The sequence below is a fragment of the Hemiscyllium ocellatum genome, unplaced genomic scaffold (genome assembly GCF_020745735.1).
Source record: "Hemiscyllium ocellatum isolate sHemOce1 unplaced genomic scaffold, sHemOce1.pat.X.cur. R1, whole genome shotgun sequence".
NCBI lineage: Eukaryota > Metazoa > Chordata > Chondrichthyes > Orectolobiformes > Hemiscylliidae > Hemiscyllium > Hemiscyllium ocellatum.
Window position 1 is genome coordinate 358557 of NW_026867603.1, and position 19043 is coordinate 377599.

Genomic DNA, 19043 nt, shown 5'->3' on the forward strand with positions numbered 1-19043 from the left:
CGCCTGAGGTGGGAATCGAACCCAGGTCTCTGGCGCTGTGAGGCAGCAGTGCTAACCACTGAGCCACCGCGCCTAGCTCTTATTTTTAAGCTGTGTCCTCTGGTTCGGGACTCACCTATCAGCGGGAACATGTTTCCTGCCTCCAGAGTGTCCAATCCTTTAATAATCTTACATGTCTCAAACAGATCCCCTCTCATCCTTCTAAACTCAAGTGTATACAAGCCCAGTCGCTCCAATCTTTCAACATATGATAGCCCCGCCATTCCAGGAGCTGACCTCGTGAACCGATGCTGCACTCCCTCAATAGCCAAGAGTGTCCTTCCTCAAATTCGGCGACCAGAACTGCACACAATACTCCAGGTGCGGTCTCACCAGGGCCCTGTACAGCTGCAGAAGGACCTCTTTGCTCCTATACTCAACGGATTGCTTCTTGAACAACTGTATTGAGTAGGGAGACCCGAAGAACTGCTCCAGGGGGGAGTTCCAGGAGTTTGACCAGGCGACAGTGAAGGCACGGTACTGGCTTCAAGCCAGCTTGCTGTGAGACTTGGCACGGAGCGTGCAGGTGTGATGTTCCCAGGTATATGCTGGGCCTTTAGATGGTGAGGGTTGCCGGTGTGGGAGGTCTCTGTTTGATTTGCCCACATTGGCAGTCACTGGATTCCAGTGGCTGTAAAGTACATTAAGACATCAGGCGCCATCTTTAAACGCAAGATCTTCATGCTGCGTAAACGCAACTCGCTCTGTGTTCTGCAGGGAGACGGCGCAGGAGTACGGGGCAGGAGCTGGGGGGACCCGGAACATCTCCGGGACCAGCAAATTCCACGTGGACCTAGAATCGGAGCTGGCCAAACTGCACCAAAAGGACGCTGCGCTTCTCTTCACATCCTGCTACGTGGCTAATGACTCCACCCTCTTCACTCTGGCCAAACTGCTCCCAGGTACAGGACCAAAATAAACAGGCCAATTACTGCTTGGAGAGCAGCAAAGGGGTTGTGGAGGGCAGCGGGTGGGAAACAGAGAGGGAGACAGAGCTACAGGGTCATCACGGCGCAAGATGTCATACCATCCATCATGGCGAGAGGTTTACGACATCATGAGGGGGGCATGGATAGGGTAAATAGACAAGGTCTTTTCCCCCTGGGGTGGGGGAGTCCAGGCCTAGAGGTTTATAAAATCATGAGGGGTGTATGGATAGGGTAAATAGACAAGGTCTTTTCCCCCTGGGGTGGGGGAGCACAGTACTAGAGGTTTATAAAATCATGAGGGGGACATGGATAGGGTAAATAGACAAGGTCTTTTCCCCCTGGGGTGGGTGAGCCCAGAACTGGAGGGCATAGGTTTAGGGTGAGAGGGGAAAGATATAAAAGAGACCTAAGGGGCAACTTTTTCACCCAGTGGGTGGTACGTGTATGGAATGAGCTGCCAGAGGAAGTGGTGGAGGCTGGTACAAATGCAACATTTAAGAGGCATTTGGATGGGTATATGAATAGGAAGGGTTTGGAGGGATATGGGCCGGGTGCTGGCAGGTGGGACTAGATTGGGTTGGGATATCTGGTCGGCATGGACGGGCTGGACCGAAGGGTCTGTTTCCGTGCTGTACATCTCTATGTTGCTAGCAAACATTATGACTCAGTGTATTCCCCTGTCTTTTTCCCATAACATTACACATTTTTAAAATTTAAATAATCATGCAACATCCTCTCGAAAGCTCGATTGAACGTGCCTCCTCCACATTTCCAACGCTTTCCAGACCCGGGGTTGAGTCACTGTGGGAAACGGTCTTTCCTGACATCGTATTTGCTACATTGGCAAATTACTTTAGAGCCGCGTCTTCTCAATCTTGATCCTTTCGTAAGTGGGAACAGTTTCTCTCTAGCTGCTGTACTGAAGTGAATTTATTGTCATGTGTACCGAGTCACAGTGAAAAGCTTCGTTTTGCGAGCTACGCAGGCAGATCTCCGAGTTAAGTCGCATCGATAAGCAAAAAATAGGCAAGCCACAGCAAAAACCAAAATAGGAGAACGTTAAGAGTGTGTGAGTCCATTCAGTGTTCTAGAAACTTCTAGGAGAAAGTGAGGACTGCAGATGCTGGGGATCAGAGCTGAAAATGAGGCCTGCAGAAGGGCTTATGCCCAAAACGTCGATTCTCCTGCTGTGCTTTTCCAGCAACACATTTTCAGCAGTATTCTAACAACAGCGGGGTAGAAACTATTCGAAACCAGCTCCGTTCTGTACTTTCTCCCCGATGGTAGAGGTTGTAGAAAGACATTGCCAGGGTGGGATGGATCTTTGAAAATACTGGCGGCCTTTCCTTGACAACGGGCCTGGTAGGTGGATTCTATAGATGGGAGGTTGGCCTTCTGCGATCGTCCAGGCCGAGTTCACCACTCTCTGTAACCGTCTCCGATTAGATGACTTACAGTGTGGAAACAGGCCCTTCGGCCCAACAAGTCCACACCGACCCGCAACCCACCCATACCCCTAACACTACGGGCAATTTGGCACGGCCAATTCACCTGACCTGCACATCTTTGTGACTGTGGGAGGAAACCGGAGGAAACGCACGCAGACACGGGGAGAATGTGCAAACTCCACACAGACAGTCGCCCGAGGCGGGAATTGAACCCAGGTCTCTGGCGCTGTGAGGCAGCGGTGCTAACCGCCGTGCCGCCACGGTACAGTTGCCGTACCAGGTAGCGATACGACCAGACAATCCAGACCTCTCATCATTTTCAAAACTACTGCGAGATGTCCTTTCATGGAGGTTATTATGTCAGTAACGTAGTTAACGTAGTGTTGCAATATATGGCCTGGATCATGTCACAAGGCTCCAGTAACAGTTAATGGTAGTACATTGTGATAGGTGAGTCAAAATCACTGGGAGATGAGCTAATGCTGAAGATGGTGGTGTTGTAATCTGATAGGTTATGTGTGATCGAGGGAACGTGTGTGGCAGACGATAATTAGTTTAGAAAGACAAAACTAATTGGCTATGCTAATGTTCCGTGATAAGTGTGGGAGGAACAAGTGGCTAAGTTGCATAGGAACAAAGGGTTTATGGGAGTCAGGGAAGACACTTTCCTGGCTCCCACAGCTTTGATTTTGGCCAAGGCGCCTGTGTATGAGGATGTTGCCGGAAATTGGAACGGCTCCTTTCTGGGGATATCGCGTAGGCTGGGGTTTTTCAAATCGTTGTCATTCGAAGTTCCGTTCTCTTCGGCTGGTGTTTCGTTGGGCGGTGTGTAAACTTGAACTAGGCCAAAGTGAGGACTGCGGGTGTGCTGGAAACTGGAGTTTAGATCGGAGCGGTGCTGGAAAAACACGGCAGCGTCCGAGGAGCAGGAGAATCGACGTTTCGGGCAAAAGCCCTTCATCAGGAAGGGCTTCTACATGGGTACATGAATAGGAAGGGTTTGGGCCAGGTGCTGACTAGATTGCGTTGGGATATCTGGTTGGTATGGACAGGTTGGGCCGAAGGGCCCGTTTCCATGCTGTACATCTCTATGACTCTATGATCATCTAAATACTTGTTAGGCGTTGTTCAAAAACTAGGTTTAGATTAGACTAATCTAAACCTAGTTTTTGAACAACGCCTAACAAGTATTTAGATGATCATAGAGTGTGACAGGTCAATCAAATAGGCAATTAAGACTCACTGACAGCACTTACTCTCGCTGGCTATTATCTTTACCTCTTCCTTTCTGACCCAAAAGCCATAATCTTTCAGTCTTCCCTCGGCTCAGGAAGAGCCAGAGGACCAGAGAATTGCGGACACAATTTTACCATCCTTCACAAATAAGGATAAGCAAAGTCTTTGCACACCAGTTAATCTAACTTCAGTAGTGGGGAATCTTCTAGAAACTCGGATTTGAGATGGAATTAGGAGTCACATAGAAATGGGTTGTTTCGGAAGAGGTTGCTGAAGGGGAAGTTGTGTGTGACTAACGTGTTGGAATTTCTTGAAAGGAAGCACCAAGGGCTTATGCTGTCGGTGTGGTGTACATGGATTTCCAAGCACATTTCACACAGGGCAACAAGACAGATTTGGGAGAAAAGTTACAATAACACAAGAAATGGGGGAGGTACTAAATGAGTATTTTGCATCAGTATTGACTGTGGAAAAGGAGATGGAAGATATAGACTGTAGGGAAATAGATGGTGACATCTTGCAAAATGTCCATATTACAGAGGAGCAAGTGCTGGATGTCTTGAAATGGATAAAAGTGGATAAATCCCCAGGACCTGATCAGGTGTACCCGAGAACTCTGTGGGACGCTAGAGAAGTGATTGCTGGGCCTCTTGCTGAGTTATTTGTATCATCGATAGTCACCAGTGAGGTGGCGGAAGACTGGAGGTTGGCAAACGTGGTGCCACTGTTTAAGAAGGGTGGTAAGGACAAGCCAGGGAACTATAGACCGGTGAGCCTGACCTCGGTGGTGGGCAAGTTGTTAGAGGGAATCCTGAGGGACAGGATGTACATGTATTTGGAACGCAAGGACTGATTAGAGATAGTCAACATGGCTTTGTGCGTGGGAAATCATGTCTCACAAACTTGATTGAGTTTTTTGAAGAAGTAACCAAGAGGATTGATGAGGGCAGAGCAGTAGATGTGATCTATATGGTCTTCAGTAAGGCGTTCAACAAGGTTCCCGATGGGAGACTGATTAGCAAGGTTAGATCTCATGGAATACAGGGAGAACTAGCCATTTGGATACAGAACTGGCTCAAAGGTAGAAGACAGTGGGTGGTGGTGGAGAGTTGTTTTTCAAAGTGGAGGTCTATGACCAGTGGAGTGCCACAAGGATCGGTGCTGGGCCCACTACTTTTCATCATATATGTAAATTATTTCGATGTGAGCATAAGAGGTATAGTTAGTAAGTTTGCAGATGACACCAAAATTGGAGGTGTAGTGGACAGCGAAGAGGGTTACCTCAGATTACAACAGGATCTGGACCAGATGGGCCAATGGGCTGAGAAGTGGCAGATGGAGTTTAATTCAGATAAATGCGAGGTGCTGCATTTTGGGAAAGCAAATCTTAGCAGGACTTATACACTTCATGGTAAGGTCCTGTGGAGTGTAACTGAGCAAAGAGACCTTGGAGTGCAGGTTCATAGCTCCTTGAAAGTGGAGTCGCAGGTAGATAAGATAGTGAAGAAGGCGTTTGGTATGCTTTCCTTTATTGGTCAGAGTATTGAGTACAGGAGTTGGGAGGTCATGTTGCGGCTGTACAGGACATTGGTTAGGCCACTGTTGGAATATTGTGTGCAATTCTGGTCTCGTTCCTTTCAGGGAAAGATGTTGTGAAACTTGAAAGGGTTCAGAAAAGATTTTCAAGGATGTTGCCGGGGTTGGAGGGTTTGAGCTACAGGGAGAGGCTGAACAGGCTGGGGCTGTTTTCCCTGGAGCGTCAGAGGCTGAGGGGTGACCTTATAGAGGTTTATAAAATCATGAGGGGGGGACATAGATAAGGTAAATAGACAAGGTCTTTTCCCTCTGGGATGTGGGAGCCCAGAACTAGAGGTTTATAAAATCATGAGGGGGGCATGGATAGGGTAAATAGACAAGGTCTTTTCCCTGGGGTCGGGGAGTCCAGAACTCGAGGGCGTAGGTTTAGGGTGAGGGGGGAAAGATATAAAAAAGACCTAAGGGGCAACTTTTTCACGCAGAGGGTGGTACGTGTATGGAATGAGCTGCCAGAGGAAGTGGTGGAGGCTGGTACAATTGCAACATTTAAGAGGCATTTGGATGGGTATATGACTAGGAAGGGTTTGGAGGGATATGGGATGGGTGCTGGCAGGTGGGGCTAGATTGGGTAGGGATATCTGGGGTCGGCAGGGACGGGTTGGACTGAAGGGTCTGTTTCCATGCTGTACATCTCTATGACTGTATGACTCTATGTAACAAACAAAGTGTGTAATGAGGATCCTGTGGATATAACACACCTGGACTTCTAGAAGGGGTACACAGGGATACTCAAAAAATACAGTCCGCAGATTCCTCAAGAACAAACCACAACATGCAGACCAAACACAGCCAGAAACCCTAACCACCTTACCATACATCAAAGAAGTTTCAGAAATGACAGCCAGATTACTAAGACCCCTCGGAATCCTAGTAACACACAAACCCACCAACACTCTCAAACAAAAACTAACAAACTTAAAAGACCCAGTACATCCCATGGAGAAAACCAACGTCACCTACAAAATTCCATGCAAGGACTGCCTCAAACACTACGTAGGACAAACAGGAAGAAAGTTAGCCACCAGGATACACGAACACCAGCTAGCCACAAAAAGACACGACCCTCTCTCTCCCTCGTAGCCCTACACACGGAGGGAAAAAAACCCACCGTTTCGACTGGGACAACACATCTATCCTGGGACAGGTGAAGCAAAGACATGCCAGAGAATTCCTAGAGGCCTGGCACTCCAACCACAACGCCACAAACAAACACATAGATCTAGATGCCATCTCTCAACCCCTCAGAAAGCGAACAGGAAATGACATCACCACAACCCCCAGGAACCCCATCCAGGAGAAAGATACCAATAGAAAGCAGGAGATAACAGCTTCGCTTCCCTTGGAGGTCGCCACTGATGATGTAACCTAGCCAGGTAATGAAATGTCTGGATATCAAACCGACAGCTCAGCGAGCAAACCTCCACTCTAAAGGGATACACAGGGTTCAGTCTTCAGCCCTCACTATTTACAATCTGTTGTGGTTCTGCTCGCCGAGCTGGAAGTTTTTGCTGCAAACGTTTCGTTCCCTGGCTAGGGAACATCATCAGTGCTGTTGGAGCCTCCTGTGAAGCGCTGCTTTGATGTTTCTTCCGGTATTTATAGTGGTTTGTTCTTGCCGCTTCCGGGTGTCAGTTTCAGCTGTAGTGATTTGTATGTGGGGTCCAGGTCGATGTGTCTGTTGATGGATGTTCTTGCCGTTTCCGGGTGTCAGTTTCAGTTTTGTAAAATACCCACGCAACTTTATCACCAGATGCCTAAGAGATAGACCGAGGAACGAGGACATGCCACAACCAAAAGGACTAGCCACTCTACCATACGTCAGGAGCATCTCAGAACTGACAGCCAGACTACTGCGACCCTTAGGACTCATAACAGCACACAAGCCAACATCCACGCTCAGACAACAACTCACTAGAACAAAGGACCCAATACCCAGCATGAGCCAAACTAACGTAGTTTACAAAATACCATGCAAGGACTGCACAAAACACTATATAGGACAAACAGGAAGACAGCTAACAATCCGCATCCATGAACATTAGCTAGCCACAAAACGACACGACCAGCTATCTCTAGTAGCCATACACTCAGACAACCAGCAACATGAATTTGACTGGGAAAACACCACTATCATAGGACAAGCCAGACAGAGAACAGCCAGAGAATTCCTAGAGGCATGGCATTCATCCACAAACTCCATCAACAGACACATCGACCTGGACCCCACATACAAACCACTACAGCTGAAACTGACACCCGGAAGCGGCAAGAACAAACCACTATAAATACCGGAAGAAACATCAAAGCAGCGCTTCACACGAGGCTCCAACAGCACTGATGATGTTCCCTAGCCAGGGAACGAAACGTTTGCAGCAAAAACTTCCAGCTCGGCGAGCAGAACCACAACAACGGACACCCGAGCTACAAATCTTCAATCAGATTTTATTTACAATCTGGAAGAAGGGATAGCAGGGTATATATCCAAATCTTCAGATGTCACTCAAAAAGTGGGAAAGTCAGTTGTCGGAATGAAATAAGAAATGGATGTATGGATAGTTAGGTGAATGGACCAAACGTTTGGCAAATGGAGTTTAACTCAGATGCGTGTGGGGTTCTGTTGTTGCAACTGCCCATTAGTGAGTCAGCACTTGGAGTATTGCATACAGTTTTGGTCCCTGTACTTGAGAAAGGATGCCATTGGACGGGAGGCAGTTTTCAGAGAACGATTCACTGGATGGACTCCAGGGGTCAGAGCGTTGTGCTGTGCAGATCGGTTCAGCAGTTTATGCCTTGACTCTCTGGAAGTTAGAGACGTGAGAGGAGAGGCCTATAAGATGCAAAAGAGGATTGGTGAGATTGCACCTAGGAAGGGTATTTCCGATTGTAGGATAATCTAGAATGAGAGGTCATGGTTTTAGGATGGCGGTAGCAGCTATCAAACAGGGTTGAGGAGAAATTGCTGCTCTCAAAGATTTGTGCATCTGTGGGATTCAGAGCTCAATGGATGCTGGAACATTCAATAAGTTTAAGAAGGAGATAGACAGGTTTTTAATTGGTATGGGCTGAAGGGTTATATGGAGAGGGCAGAAAAGTCGAGCTGAGGTGGAGATGGACGCATCATTGGTCGCCTTTCCCCCTGTGCCTAGTCCTTGTGTTCTTGTAACGTTTCTCACAAGTCTGTTATATTGCACGGCATCAAATATGCTTGGAAGTGCATGTACCTATACCCATCCAGATGCCTTTTAAATGTTGCAATTGTACCAGCCTCCACCACTTCCTCTGGCAGCTCATTCCATACACGTACCACCCTCTGGGTGAAAACTTTGCCCCTTAGGTCTCGTTTATATCTTTCCCCTCTCACCCTAAACCTATGCCCTCTAGTTCTGGACTCCCCCCACCCCAGGGGGAAAAGACCTTGTCTATTTACCCTATCCATGCTTCTCATGATTTTATAAACCTCTAGTTCTGGACTCCCCTCACCCCAGGGGGAAAATACCTTGCCTATTTACCCTATCCATACCCCCCTCATGATTTTATAAACCTCTAGTTCTGGACTCCCCCACCCCAGGGAAAAGACTTTGCCTATTTACCCTATCCAAGCCCCTCATAATTTTGTAAACCTTTATAAGGTCACCCCTCAGCCTCCGACGCTCCAGCCTGTTCAGCCTCTCCCTATATCTCAAACCCTCCAACCCCGGCAACATCCTTGTAAATCTTTTCTGAACCCTTTCAAGTTTCACAACATCTTTCCGATAGGAAGGAGACCAGAATTGCACGCTATATACCAACAGTGGCCTAACCAATGTCCTGTACAGCCGCAACATGACCTCCCAACTCCTGTACTCAATACTCTGACCAATAAAGGAAAGCATACCAAACGCCTCCTTCACTATCCTATCTACCTGCGACTCCACTTTCAAGGAGCTATGAACCTGCACTCCAAGGTCTCTTTGTTCAGTAACACTCCCTAGGACCTCACCATTAAGTGTATAAGTCCTGCTAAGATTTGCTTTCCCAAAATGCAGCCCCTCGCATTTATCTGAATTAAACTCCATCTGCCACTTCTCAGCCCATTGGCCCATCTGATCAAGATCATGTGAGAAGCCATAACATACGCGCCTGGAAAATGGGACTACAATGGGTAGGCGCTTGATGACAGATATGCAGAAAATGAGCCAGACGGCCTCTTATCATGCTAGGACTCGATTAACAAATAAATGGTTATGAAACCTTTTGAATCCCGCAGGCTGCGAAGTCTACTCAGACGCTGGGAACCACGCTTCTATGATTCAAGGGATCAGGAACAGCGGAGTCCCAAAGTTTGTTTTCAGGCACAATGACGTCGAACATCTGGAACAGCTCCTGAAGGCGTCAGACCCAAAGACTCCCAAGATCGTCGCGTTTGAAACAGTACATTCGATGGATGGTAAGAGATCAGGATCCATCCCCGCCCACCCCCCCCCCTTCACCTATTGTACGCGATGCGACTTTCTCCCCACCCCCACCCCCTCTCATTTATCTCCCCAGTCTGCAGGCACCCTGCCTCTATTCCTAATGGAGGGCGTTTGCTCGAACCCTCGATTTTCCTGCTGCGCTTTTCCAGCGCCACTCTACATATGGTTTTCCAGATATGATTCCGGATGAATTGTACCTTTAAGCACGGAGGTGTCAGTCTAGATAATAATGCCAGTGTCGAGTAGTGAAGTATGTAGTAACTGTTCATTGTGTTGCTGTGTTTCTTTCAGAGAATAAAACTGTCGGATATGGTATGAGTAATTTAAGGTATGCTAACATTAGCAAACTTGGACGAATAGAGTTTTGCTCTGTGATTTCTGAAGGACTGTAGCTCATATCTCTGAATGTCACAAATCACAAATGACCACTGAATAGTTATTTTTTAAGATTAGATTACTTACAGTGTGGAAACGGGCCCTTCGGCCCAACAAGTCCACACCGACCTACCGAAGCCTAAACCACCCAGACCCATACCCCTTCACCTAACACTACGGGCAATTTAGCACGGCCCAGTTCACCTAACCTGCACATTTTTGGATTGTGGGAGGAAACTGGAGCAAACCCACGCAGACACGGGGAGAATGTGCAAACTCCCACACAGAGAGTCGCCTGAGGCGGGAATTGAACCCGGGTCTCTGGCGCTGTGAGGAAGCAAGTGCTAACCACTGTGCCGCCCATATCAGTACCCATCCCTAGTGAAGTCCCAGATTTTAACCTTCCACGGAAAATGCAGACAACCCTCAACCGCCTGAGGACATGCCAGGAAAGATGTGGCTCTTTGCTCCATCAAGTGGTCTTTGAGAGTCAGCTCAAGTAGGGTGGCTCAGTGGTTAGCACCAGCGCCAAAGACTTGGGTTCGATTCCTGCCTCGGGTGATTGTGTGGAGTTTGCACATTTTCCCCCCAGTGTCTGCGTGGGTTTCCTCCCACAGTCCAAAGTTGGGCAGGTCAGGTGAATTGGCCATGCCAACTTGCCTGTAGTGCTAGGTGCATTAGTCAGAGGGAAGTGAGTCTGGGTGGGTTGCTCTTCGGAGGGTCGGTGTGGACTTGTTGGGCCGAAGGGTCTGTTTCCAGGCTGTAGGGAATCTAATCTAAATCAGTCAGTGACTGTGGCCATCCAAGATGGCTACCACCCACACAGACTAAAGGGTCGATTCCCAGTGGTATCACAACCATTCACTGTGTCAAAGTCACCTCAGGGGGTACTGGACACCAACATTAAATGTCTGCTGCCTTTGGGAGAGGGGGATGGTGAGCGCATGTGCACACACACACACACATACATACACATACACACACACACATACACACACACACACACACATACATACACACACAAACACACACACACACATACACATACATACACACACACAAACACACACACACATATACATACGCACACACATACACACACATACACACATACACATATACGCACACACATACACACAGACACACACACATACATCCACACACACAAACACACACACATGCATACACACACATACACACACAAACACACACAAACACACACACACAAACACACATACATCCACACACACAAACACACACGTACAAATACATTCACACACACACAAACACACACACATATGCATACACACACACAAACACACACACACATACACACACATATACGTACACACAAACACATACACACACAGACACACACACATACATCCACACACACAAACACACACACAGACACCCCCCACACACATACACACACAGACACACACAAACACACACACACAAACACACATACATCCACACACACAAACACACACGTACACATACATTCACACATTCACACACAAACACACACATATGCATACACACACATACACACACACAAACACACACATACAAACACACATACACACACACACACAAACACAAACATACAAACACACACACATATACATACGCACACACACACAAACACACACACACAAACACACATACATCCACACACAAACACACACACAGACACCCCACACACACATACACACGCAGACAAACACAAACACACACACAAACACACATACATCCACACACACAAACACACATGTACACATACATTCACACACACAAACACACACACACATATGCATACACACACATACACGCACACAAACACACACATATACATACGCACACACACAGACACACACAAACACACACAGACACACACAAACACACATGTACACATACATTCACACACACAAACACACACACACACACACACATGTACACATACATTCACACACACAACACACACAAACACACACACACACAAACACACACACACACAAACACGTATACATCCACATACACAAACCCACACGTACACATACATTCACACACACAAACACACACACACATGCATACACACACAAACACACACACATACACACACACAAACACACACACACAAACACATATACATCCACACACACAAACACACATGTACACATACATTCACACACACACACAAACAAACATGTACACATACATTCACACACACACACACGTTGGAGAGAATATCTGGGGAAGGGGGGTTTAGGGTACACCCCTGTGTAGAACCTTAGGGAAAGTGTAGGGGGAGAGAGAGAGTGCAGGCTCTCAGTCATTTGGACGTGGTGCTTGGGCACCCATCGATGCCCAGGACTGTTCTCGGCAGCATTTCAGGAAGCCGTGTTCACTTTTAATCATTGTGATCAGTGTTCGAAACACCTCTTTGATGCAGTGTTTCTATTGGGACCTTGAGATCTTCTTCAGAAAATCTGCAATTCAGATAATCGGTATTCGGAAAACCGAGGTTCCTCTGTATCTGGAACTCTGGACAAATCTGAAGGTGGAGGGTGTAGAGTCAGTGCGATGAAGAAGGGTCGCTGGACTTGAAAACCTTAAGTCTGCTTTCTCTCTACGGAAGCTGCCAAACTGCTGAGTTTCTTCAGCCATGTCTCACTTTCACAGGGCGGTTTGGTTTAGTCAGAAACGTGATGGTCACTTACCGCCTAATGATACACAGCTTTTATGTGGTAAAGACTCACGCAAAGAACCATACAGCAAACCCTTCGGCCCTCCAAGCCTATGCTAACCCATTTTGCCCTCCCATGCAGGTGCTTCTTGAAGGCTGCTATTGTGTCTGCCTTCACCACCTCTTCTGGTAGTGTGTTCCAGGCACTCAACCCTTTTAAACTTCCACCCCCCCTTCCGAGAACCCATGTCCCCTAGGAATTATCATCTCCAGCCTGGGGAAAATGTCGTAGACTTTCCACTCCACCCATGCCATGCACAATTTTGTAAACTTCGATCAGTTCGCCCCCTCAGCCTCACACATTCCAGTGAAATCCAACCCAGTCTATCCTAACAAAAACACCTAAGGAACTGCTGGGAATTAGAGACGAGCGTAGAAACTGCTGGAAAAACTCAACATCTTTGGAAAGAATCGTTCATTAGCAGAGGGATCGAATTCAAGAGTCGTGAGGTGATGTTGCAGGACCTTGGTAGGGCCACATTTGGAGGACTGTGTGCAGTTCTGGTCGCCTCACTTTAGGAAAGATGTGGAAGCTTTGGAGAGGGTGCAGAGGAGATTTACCAGGATGTTGCCTGGAATGGAGAATAGGTCGTACGGGGACAGGTTGAGAGTTCTCGGCCTTTTCTCGTTGGAACGGCGAAGGATGAGGGGTGACTTGATAGAGGTTTTTAAGATGATCAGAGGAATAGATAGAGTAGACAGTCAGAGACTTTTTCCCCGGGTACAACAGAGTGTTACAAGGGGACATAAATTTAAGGTGAAGGGTGGAAGGTATAGGGGAGATGTCAGGGGTGGGTTCTTTACCCAGAGAGTGGTGAGGGCATGGAATGCGCTGCCCGTGGGAGTGGTAGAGTCAGAATCATTGGCGATCTTTAAGCGGCAATTAGATAGGTACATGGATGGGTGCTTAATCTAGGATAGATGTTCGGCACAACATCGTGGGCTGAAGGGCCTGTTCTGTGCTGTATTGTTCTATGTTCTATGAATCAGGGTTGACGGGTTGAGTTTTGAGGAAGGGTCATTCGACCGGACACGTTAGCTCTGATTCTCTCCACAGACGCTGCCAGACGTGCAAAATTTTTCCAGCAGTTTCTATTTTTGCCCCAACCTTTCATCATTCTTAAAATCCCCTGTACCAGGCAACATCCTGGCGAACCTATTCTGTCCCCTCTCCAAAGCATCCACGTCTTTATAGTAGCGTGGTGATCAGAACTGTACGCAATATTCCAAGTGTGGCCTAACTAATGTCCCATAAGGCTGCAGCATAACCTGTCTATCCTAACACCTTCCGATGAAGACCAGCATGTCATAGACCTTTTTCGCTGCCTATACTACCACCTCCAGTGACCTGTAGACCTGCCCCAACCAGATCCCTCCACATATCAATATTCCCAAGGATTCTGCCATTCGCTGTATAATTTCCATCTGTACTTGACCTTCCAAAATGCATCACCTCACATTTCTTCAGATTACTAGCGGTGTTCCGCAAGGATCTGTTTTGGGACCATTGCTGGCTGTCATTTTTATAAATGACCCTGGAGGAGGGGCTGGAAGGTAGGGTGAGCAAGTTTGCGGATGATACGAAAGTCGGTGGAGTTGTTGACAGTGAGGAAGGATGTGGCAGGTTACAGCGGGATATAGATAAGCTGCAGAGCTGGGCTGAAAGGTGGCAAATGGAGTTCAATGTAGGTAAGTGTGAAATGATTCACTTTGGTAAGAGCAACAAGAAGATGGAGTACTGGGCTAATGGTCGGACACTTGGTAGTGTGGATGAGCAGAGGGATCTTGGTGTCCATGTACACAGATCTCTGAAAGTTGCCACCCAGGTAAATAGTGCTGTGAAGAAGGCATATGGTGTACTGGCTTTTATTGGTAGAGGAATTGAGTTCCGGAGTCCTGAGGTCATGTTGCAGTTGTATAAGACTCTGGTGCGGCCGCATCTGGAGTATTGTGTGCAGTTTTGGTTGCCATACTATAGGAAGGATGTGGAGGCACTGGAACGGGTGCAGAGGAGGTTTACCAGGATGTTGCCTGGTATGGTAGGAAGATCGTATGAGGAAAGGCTGAGGCACTTGGGGCTGTTTTCATTGGAGAAAAGAAGGTTTAGGGGAGATTTGATCGAGGTGTACAAGATGATTAGGGGTTTAGATAGGGTTGACCATGAGAACCTTTTTCCACGTATGGGGTCAGCTATTACGAGGGGGCATAGCTTTAAATTAAGGGGTGGTAGGTATAGGACAGATGTTAGGGGTAGATTCTTTACTCAGCGAGTCGTGAGTTCATGCCCTGCCAGTAGCAGTGGTGGGCTCTCCCTCTTTATGGGCATTTAAAGGGGCATTGGATAGGCATATGGAGGAAAGTGGGCTAGTGTAGGTTAGGTGGGCTTAGACCGAGGGCCAAAGGGCCTGTCCTGCGCTGTATTTTGCTATGTTCCATGTTCTATGTTCTATTAAACTCCATCTGTCATCTTGCTGCCCATGCCTCTGACTGATCCATATCCTGCTGTATCCTCTGACGATCCACCACTCCACCAATCTTTGTAGTGTCCGTAAATTTATGAATTAGATCAGCCAGGTTTTCCTCGAAATCGTTTCTGCAGACCATAAATAGCAGAATTCCCAGCACTGACCCGTGCGGAACACCACTAGTCACTAGCCTCTCTTCCTGAAAAGCGTCCTTCCCCTGCTTCCCTCTGTCTCCGACGAGTAAGCCAGTTGGGAATCCCCCTCGCCAGCTCATCCCTGATACCATGTGACTCGCGGTGGAACTGCACAGAATCACCAGTTTGGTTTTTGCGACAGCAATTTTTTGTTTGCGATTCGCCCTACAGTGTGGAAACAGGCCATTGGGCCCAACAAGTCTACACCAACCCTCCGAAGAGCAACCCACCCCCTCTCTCTCTGTCTAACGTACCTAACATTAGGTGCAATTTAGCAAGGCCAATCATCCTGGCCTGCGTATCTTTGGATGGTACCCAGAGGAAACCCACACTGACAGTCGCCCAAGGCTGGAATCGAACCTGGGTCCCTGGCGCCATGAGGCAGCAGAACTAACCACTGTGCCACCACAGGCACCACACTATGTGCCTATAAAGCCACTCTTCATTCACAATCATGGTCCCTTGCAGTGTAGCTGTGTAAAGTCACTGTTTAGTCCTGGTAAGGGCCATTGAACTGTGTCATTGTGTGGAGCTACTGTCATTCATGGTACGAGTCACTCAAAGTGTATTTACTGTTGGTTCTTGGCAAGGTTCAATAACTGTGCAACTACACAACGTCCCCCCTTTTTCTAAAATTCACTAATGAGACGCGTGCATCGCTGGCTAGCCTGGCATTAATTGGCCGTTCTCAAGTTGCCGTTGAGACCTGTCTTTTTAAACCATTGCAATCCATGTGTAGATCGGCCCACTGTGCTCTTGGAAAGAAATTCCAGAACTTTGACTGAAAGACACTGAAGAAAAGATAACATACTTCGAGCATGAATGATGACTTACTCCTGTTTCGGGTCATTCACTGTGTGCTTAAGAACACGAGAATGTAAGAACTCGGAGCGGCAGTAGTTCATCGGGCCCTTTGAGTCTTCTCCACCATTCAGTCCAAAATCCACTCCCTCTCATTTTGAGGCAATGCACTCTTATCTGAAGAGGGTTGGAATATAAAAGCACCGTTGTGCTACTGAGACTCTATAAAGCTCTGGTTAGGCCCCATTTGGAGCACCGTGTCCAGTTCTGGTCCCCACACCTCAGGAAGGACATACTGGCACTGGAACGTGTCCAGCGGAGATTCACACAGATGATCCCTGGAAAGGTTGGTCTAACATACGAGGAACGGCTGAGGATCCTGGGATTGTATTCATTGGGGTTTAGAAGATTAAGGGGAGACTTAATAGAAACTTACAAGATAATACATGGCTTGGAAAGGGTGGAGGCTAGGAAATTGTTTCCGTTAGGCGAGGAGACTAGGACCCGCGGACACAGCCTTAAAATTAGTGGGGGTCAATTCAGAACAGAAATGCGGAGACATTTCCTCAGCTAGAGGGTGGTGGACCTGTGGGATTCATTGCCGCAGAGTGCAGTGGAGGCCAGGACGCTAAATGTCTTCAAGGCAGAGATTGATAGATTCTTGGTGTCTCGAGGAATTAAGGGCTACGGGGAGATTGCTGGTAAGTGGAGTTGAAATGCCCATCAGCCATGATTGAATGGTGGAGTGCACTCGATAGGCCAAATGGCCTTACTTCCATCCCAAGTCTTATGGTCTTGTCCTAGTTTCACTCACCAGTGGAAACATCCTCTCTACTTCCATCTTACCTACTGCTTTCATAACTTTGTATGTTTCTATAAGATCCCCCCTCATTTTTCTCAACGCCAATGAATATAATCCCAGTTTACTCTGTCTCTCGTCCTAAACCAACCCCCGTCTACCAACCCAGTGAATGTTCTCTTCACCCCCCCTTCCAGAGTCATTAGGGACATATAAACAACTGCTGGACAGCCGCATGGAGAGCAGTGAGTAGAGGGGGGGGGGTGAAGGTTAAGTTATTATATTTTACATTAGGCTTAAACATCGTAGGCCTAAGGACCTGTACTTTTCTACGTTCTATGTTCTATTCCTTCTCAAGTAAGGAGACCAAAACCGGCGCACAGTGCTCCGGGGGTGACCCCACCAGCACTCTATACAGCTGCAACATAACCTCTCAGCTTTACAACTCACTCCCTTTAGCAATGGAGGACAAAATTCCATTTGCTTTCCTCATGACCTGTTGCTCCTGCAGACCAACTTTCTGTGATTCATGCATACGTTGTGGTGGTTCTGTTCGCCGAGCTGGGAGTTTGTGTGGCAGACGTTTCGTCCCCTGTCTAGGTGACATCCTCAGCGCTTGGGAGCCTCCTGTGAAGCACTTCTGTGATCTTTCCTCCGGCATTTGTGGTGGTTTGTCTCTGCCGCTTCCGGTTGTCAGTTGCTGTCCGCTGCAGTGGCCGTATATTGGGTCCAGGTCGATGTATTTGTTGATAGAATCAGTGGATGAGTGCCATGCCTCTAGGAATTCCCTGGCTGTTCTCTGTTTGGCTTGTCCTATAATAGTAGTGTTGTCCCAGTCGAATTCACGTTGCTTGTCATCTGCGTGTGTGGCTACTAAGGATAGCTGGTCGTGTCGTTTCGTGGCTAGTTGGTGTTCATGGATGCGGGTCGTTAGCTGTCTTCCTGTTTGTCCTATGTAGTGTTTTGTGCAGTCCTTGCATGGGATTTTGTACACCACGTTGGTTTTGCTCATGCTGGGTATCGAGTCCTTCGTCCTGGTGAGTTGTTGTCTGAGAGTGGCTGTTGGTTTGTGTGCTGTTATGAGTCTGAGTGGTCGCAGTAGTCTGGCTGTCAGTTCGGAAATGCTCCTGAATTCATGCATAAGGTTAACGCACTCTGAACAGCAGTGTGCTGCAGTTTCTTAATGTTCAAATAATAGTCCTTTGTACAGTTATTCCTGACCGAAATGGATAACTTTGCCATTATTAACATCATGCTCCAACCACCTGTAATTGGGACAGGAATACCATTGCCACAAGGTGAGGTCACCCACGCTGTACCTGGTTAAGGATCGGTCCACATGTCGCTTATCGTGTGCCAATTATTAAACTGTCCGTTTCCCTGTGACCCAGGTGGCATCTGTCCTCTGGAGGAACTGTGCGATGTCACTCACAAATACGGAGGCATCACTTTTGTCGATGAGGTGCATGCAGTCGGCCTGTATGGAGCTCACGGAGCTGGGATTGGAGAGCAGGACGGCGTCATGCACAAAATAGACATCATATCAGGAACACTTGGTGAGTCAGCGTCACAGCCGCGCCCAGCCCTATTGCTTGAGGCTTGTGTTTTCAGGAAAAAATATAAAGCAACTAAAGCGGCAAATCTACTTAGACATACTTTAGACTATTGCGCTGGCACTTTGGAACAAGGATATAGCAACATTAAAGTCGCCCTGGCTTAAAATCAGGAGAGAACTGGGAACTTGACAAACAAGGAAATAAAGTTGGGAGACTTGGCAGCAGATGGGGTTGGGATATTAGATTAGATTAGATTACCTACAGTGTGGAAACAGGCCCTTCGGCCCTACAAGTCCACACCGACCCGCCACTCACCCATACCCCTACATTTACCCCTTACCTAACACTACGGGCAATTTAGCACGGCCAATCCACCCTGACCTGCACATCTTTGGACTGTGG

At 47.6% G+C, this 19043-nt stretch overlaps 1 protein-coding gene across 1 annotated transcript in view; it reads left to right on the top strand.

The window, feature by feature from the left end:
• The window catches only part of LOC132809102 (5-aminolevulinate synthase, erythroid-specific, mitochondrial-like), a 91291-nt gene that overhangs the window by 54646 nt on the left and 17602 nt on the right, over window positions 1–19043 (top strand). The window contains exons 6-8 of the mRNA XM_060822504.1: window positions 757–941; window positions 9495–9674; window positions 18477–18641. Coding sequence (XP_060678487.1) covers window positions 757–941; window positions 9495–9674; window positions 18477–18641 — 530 coding nt within the window. The remainder of the gene's footprint in view (window positions 1–756; window positions 942–9494; window positions 9675–18476; window positions 18642–19043) is intronic.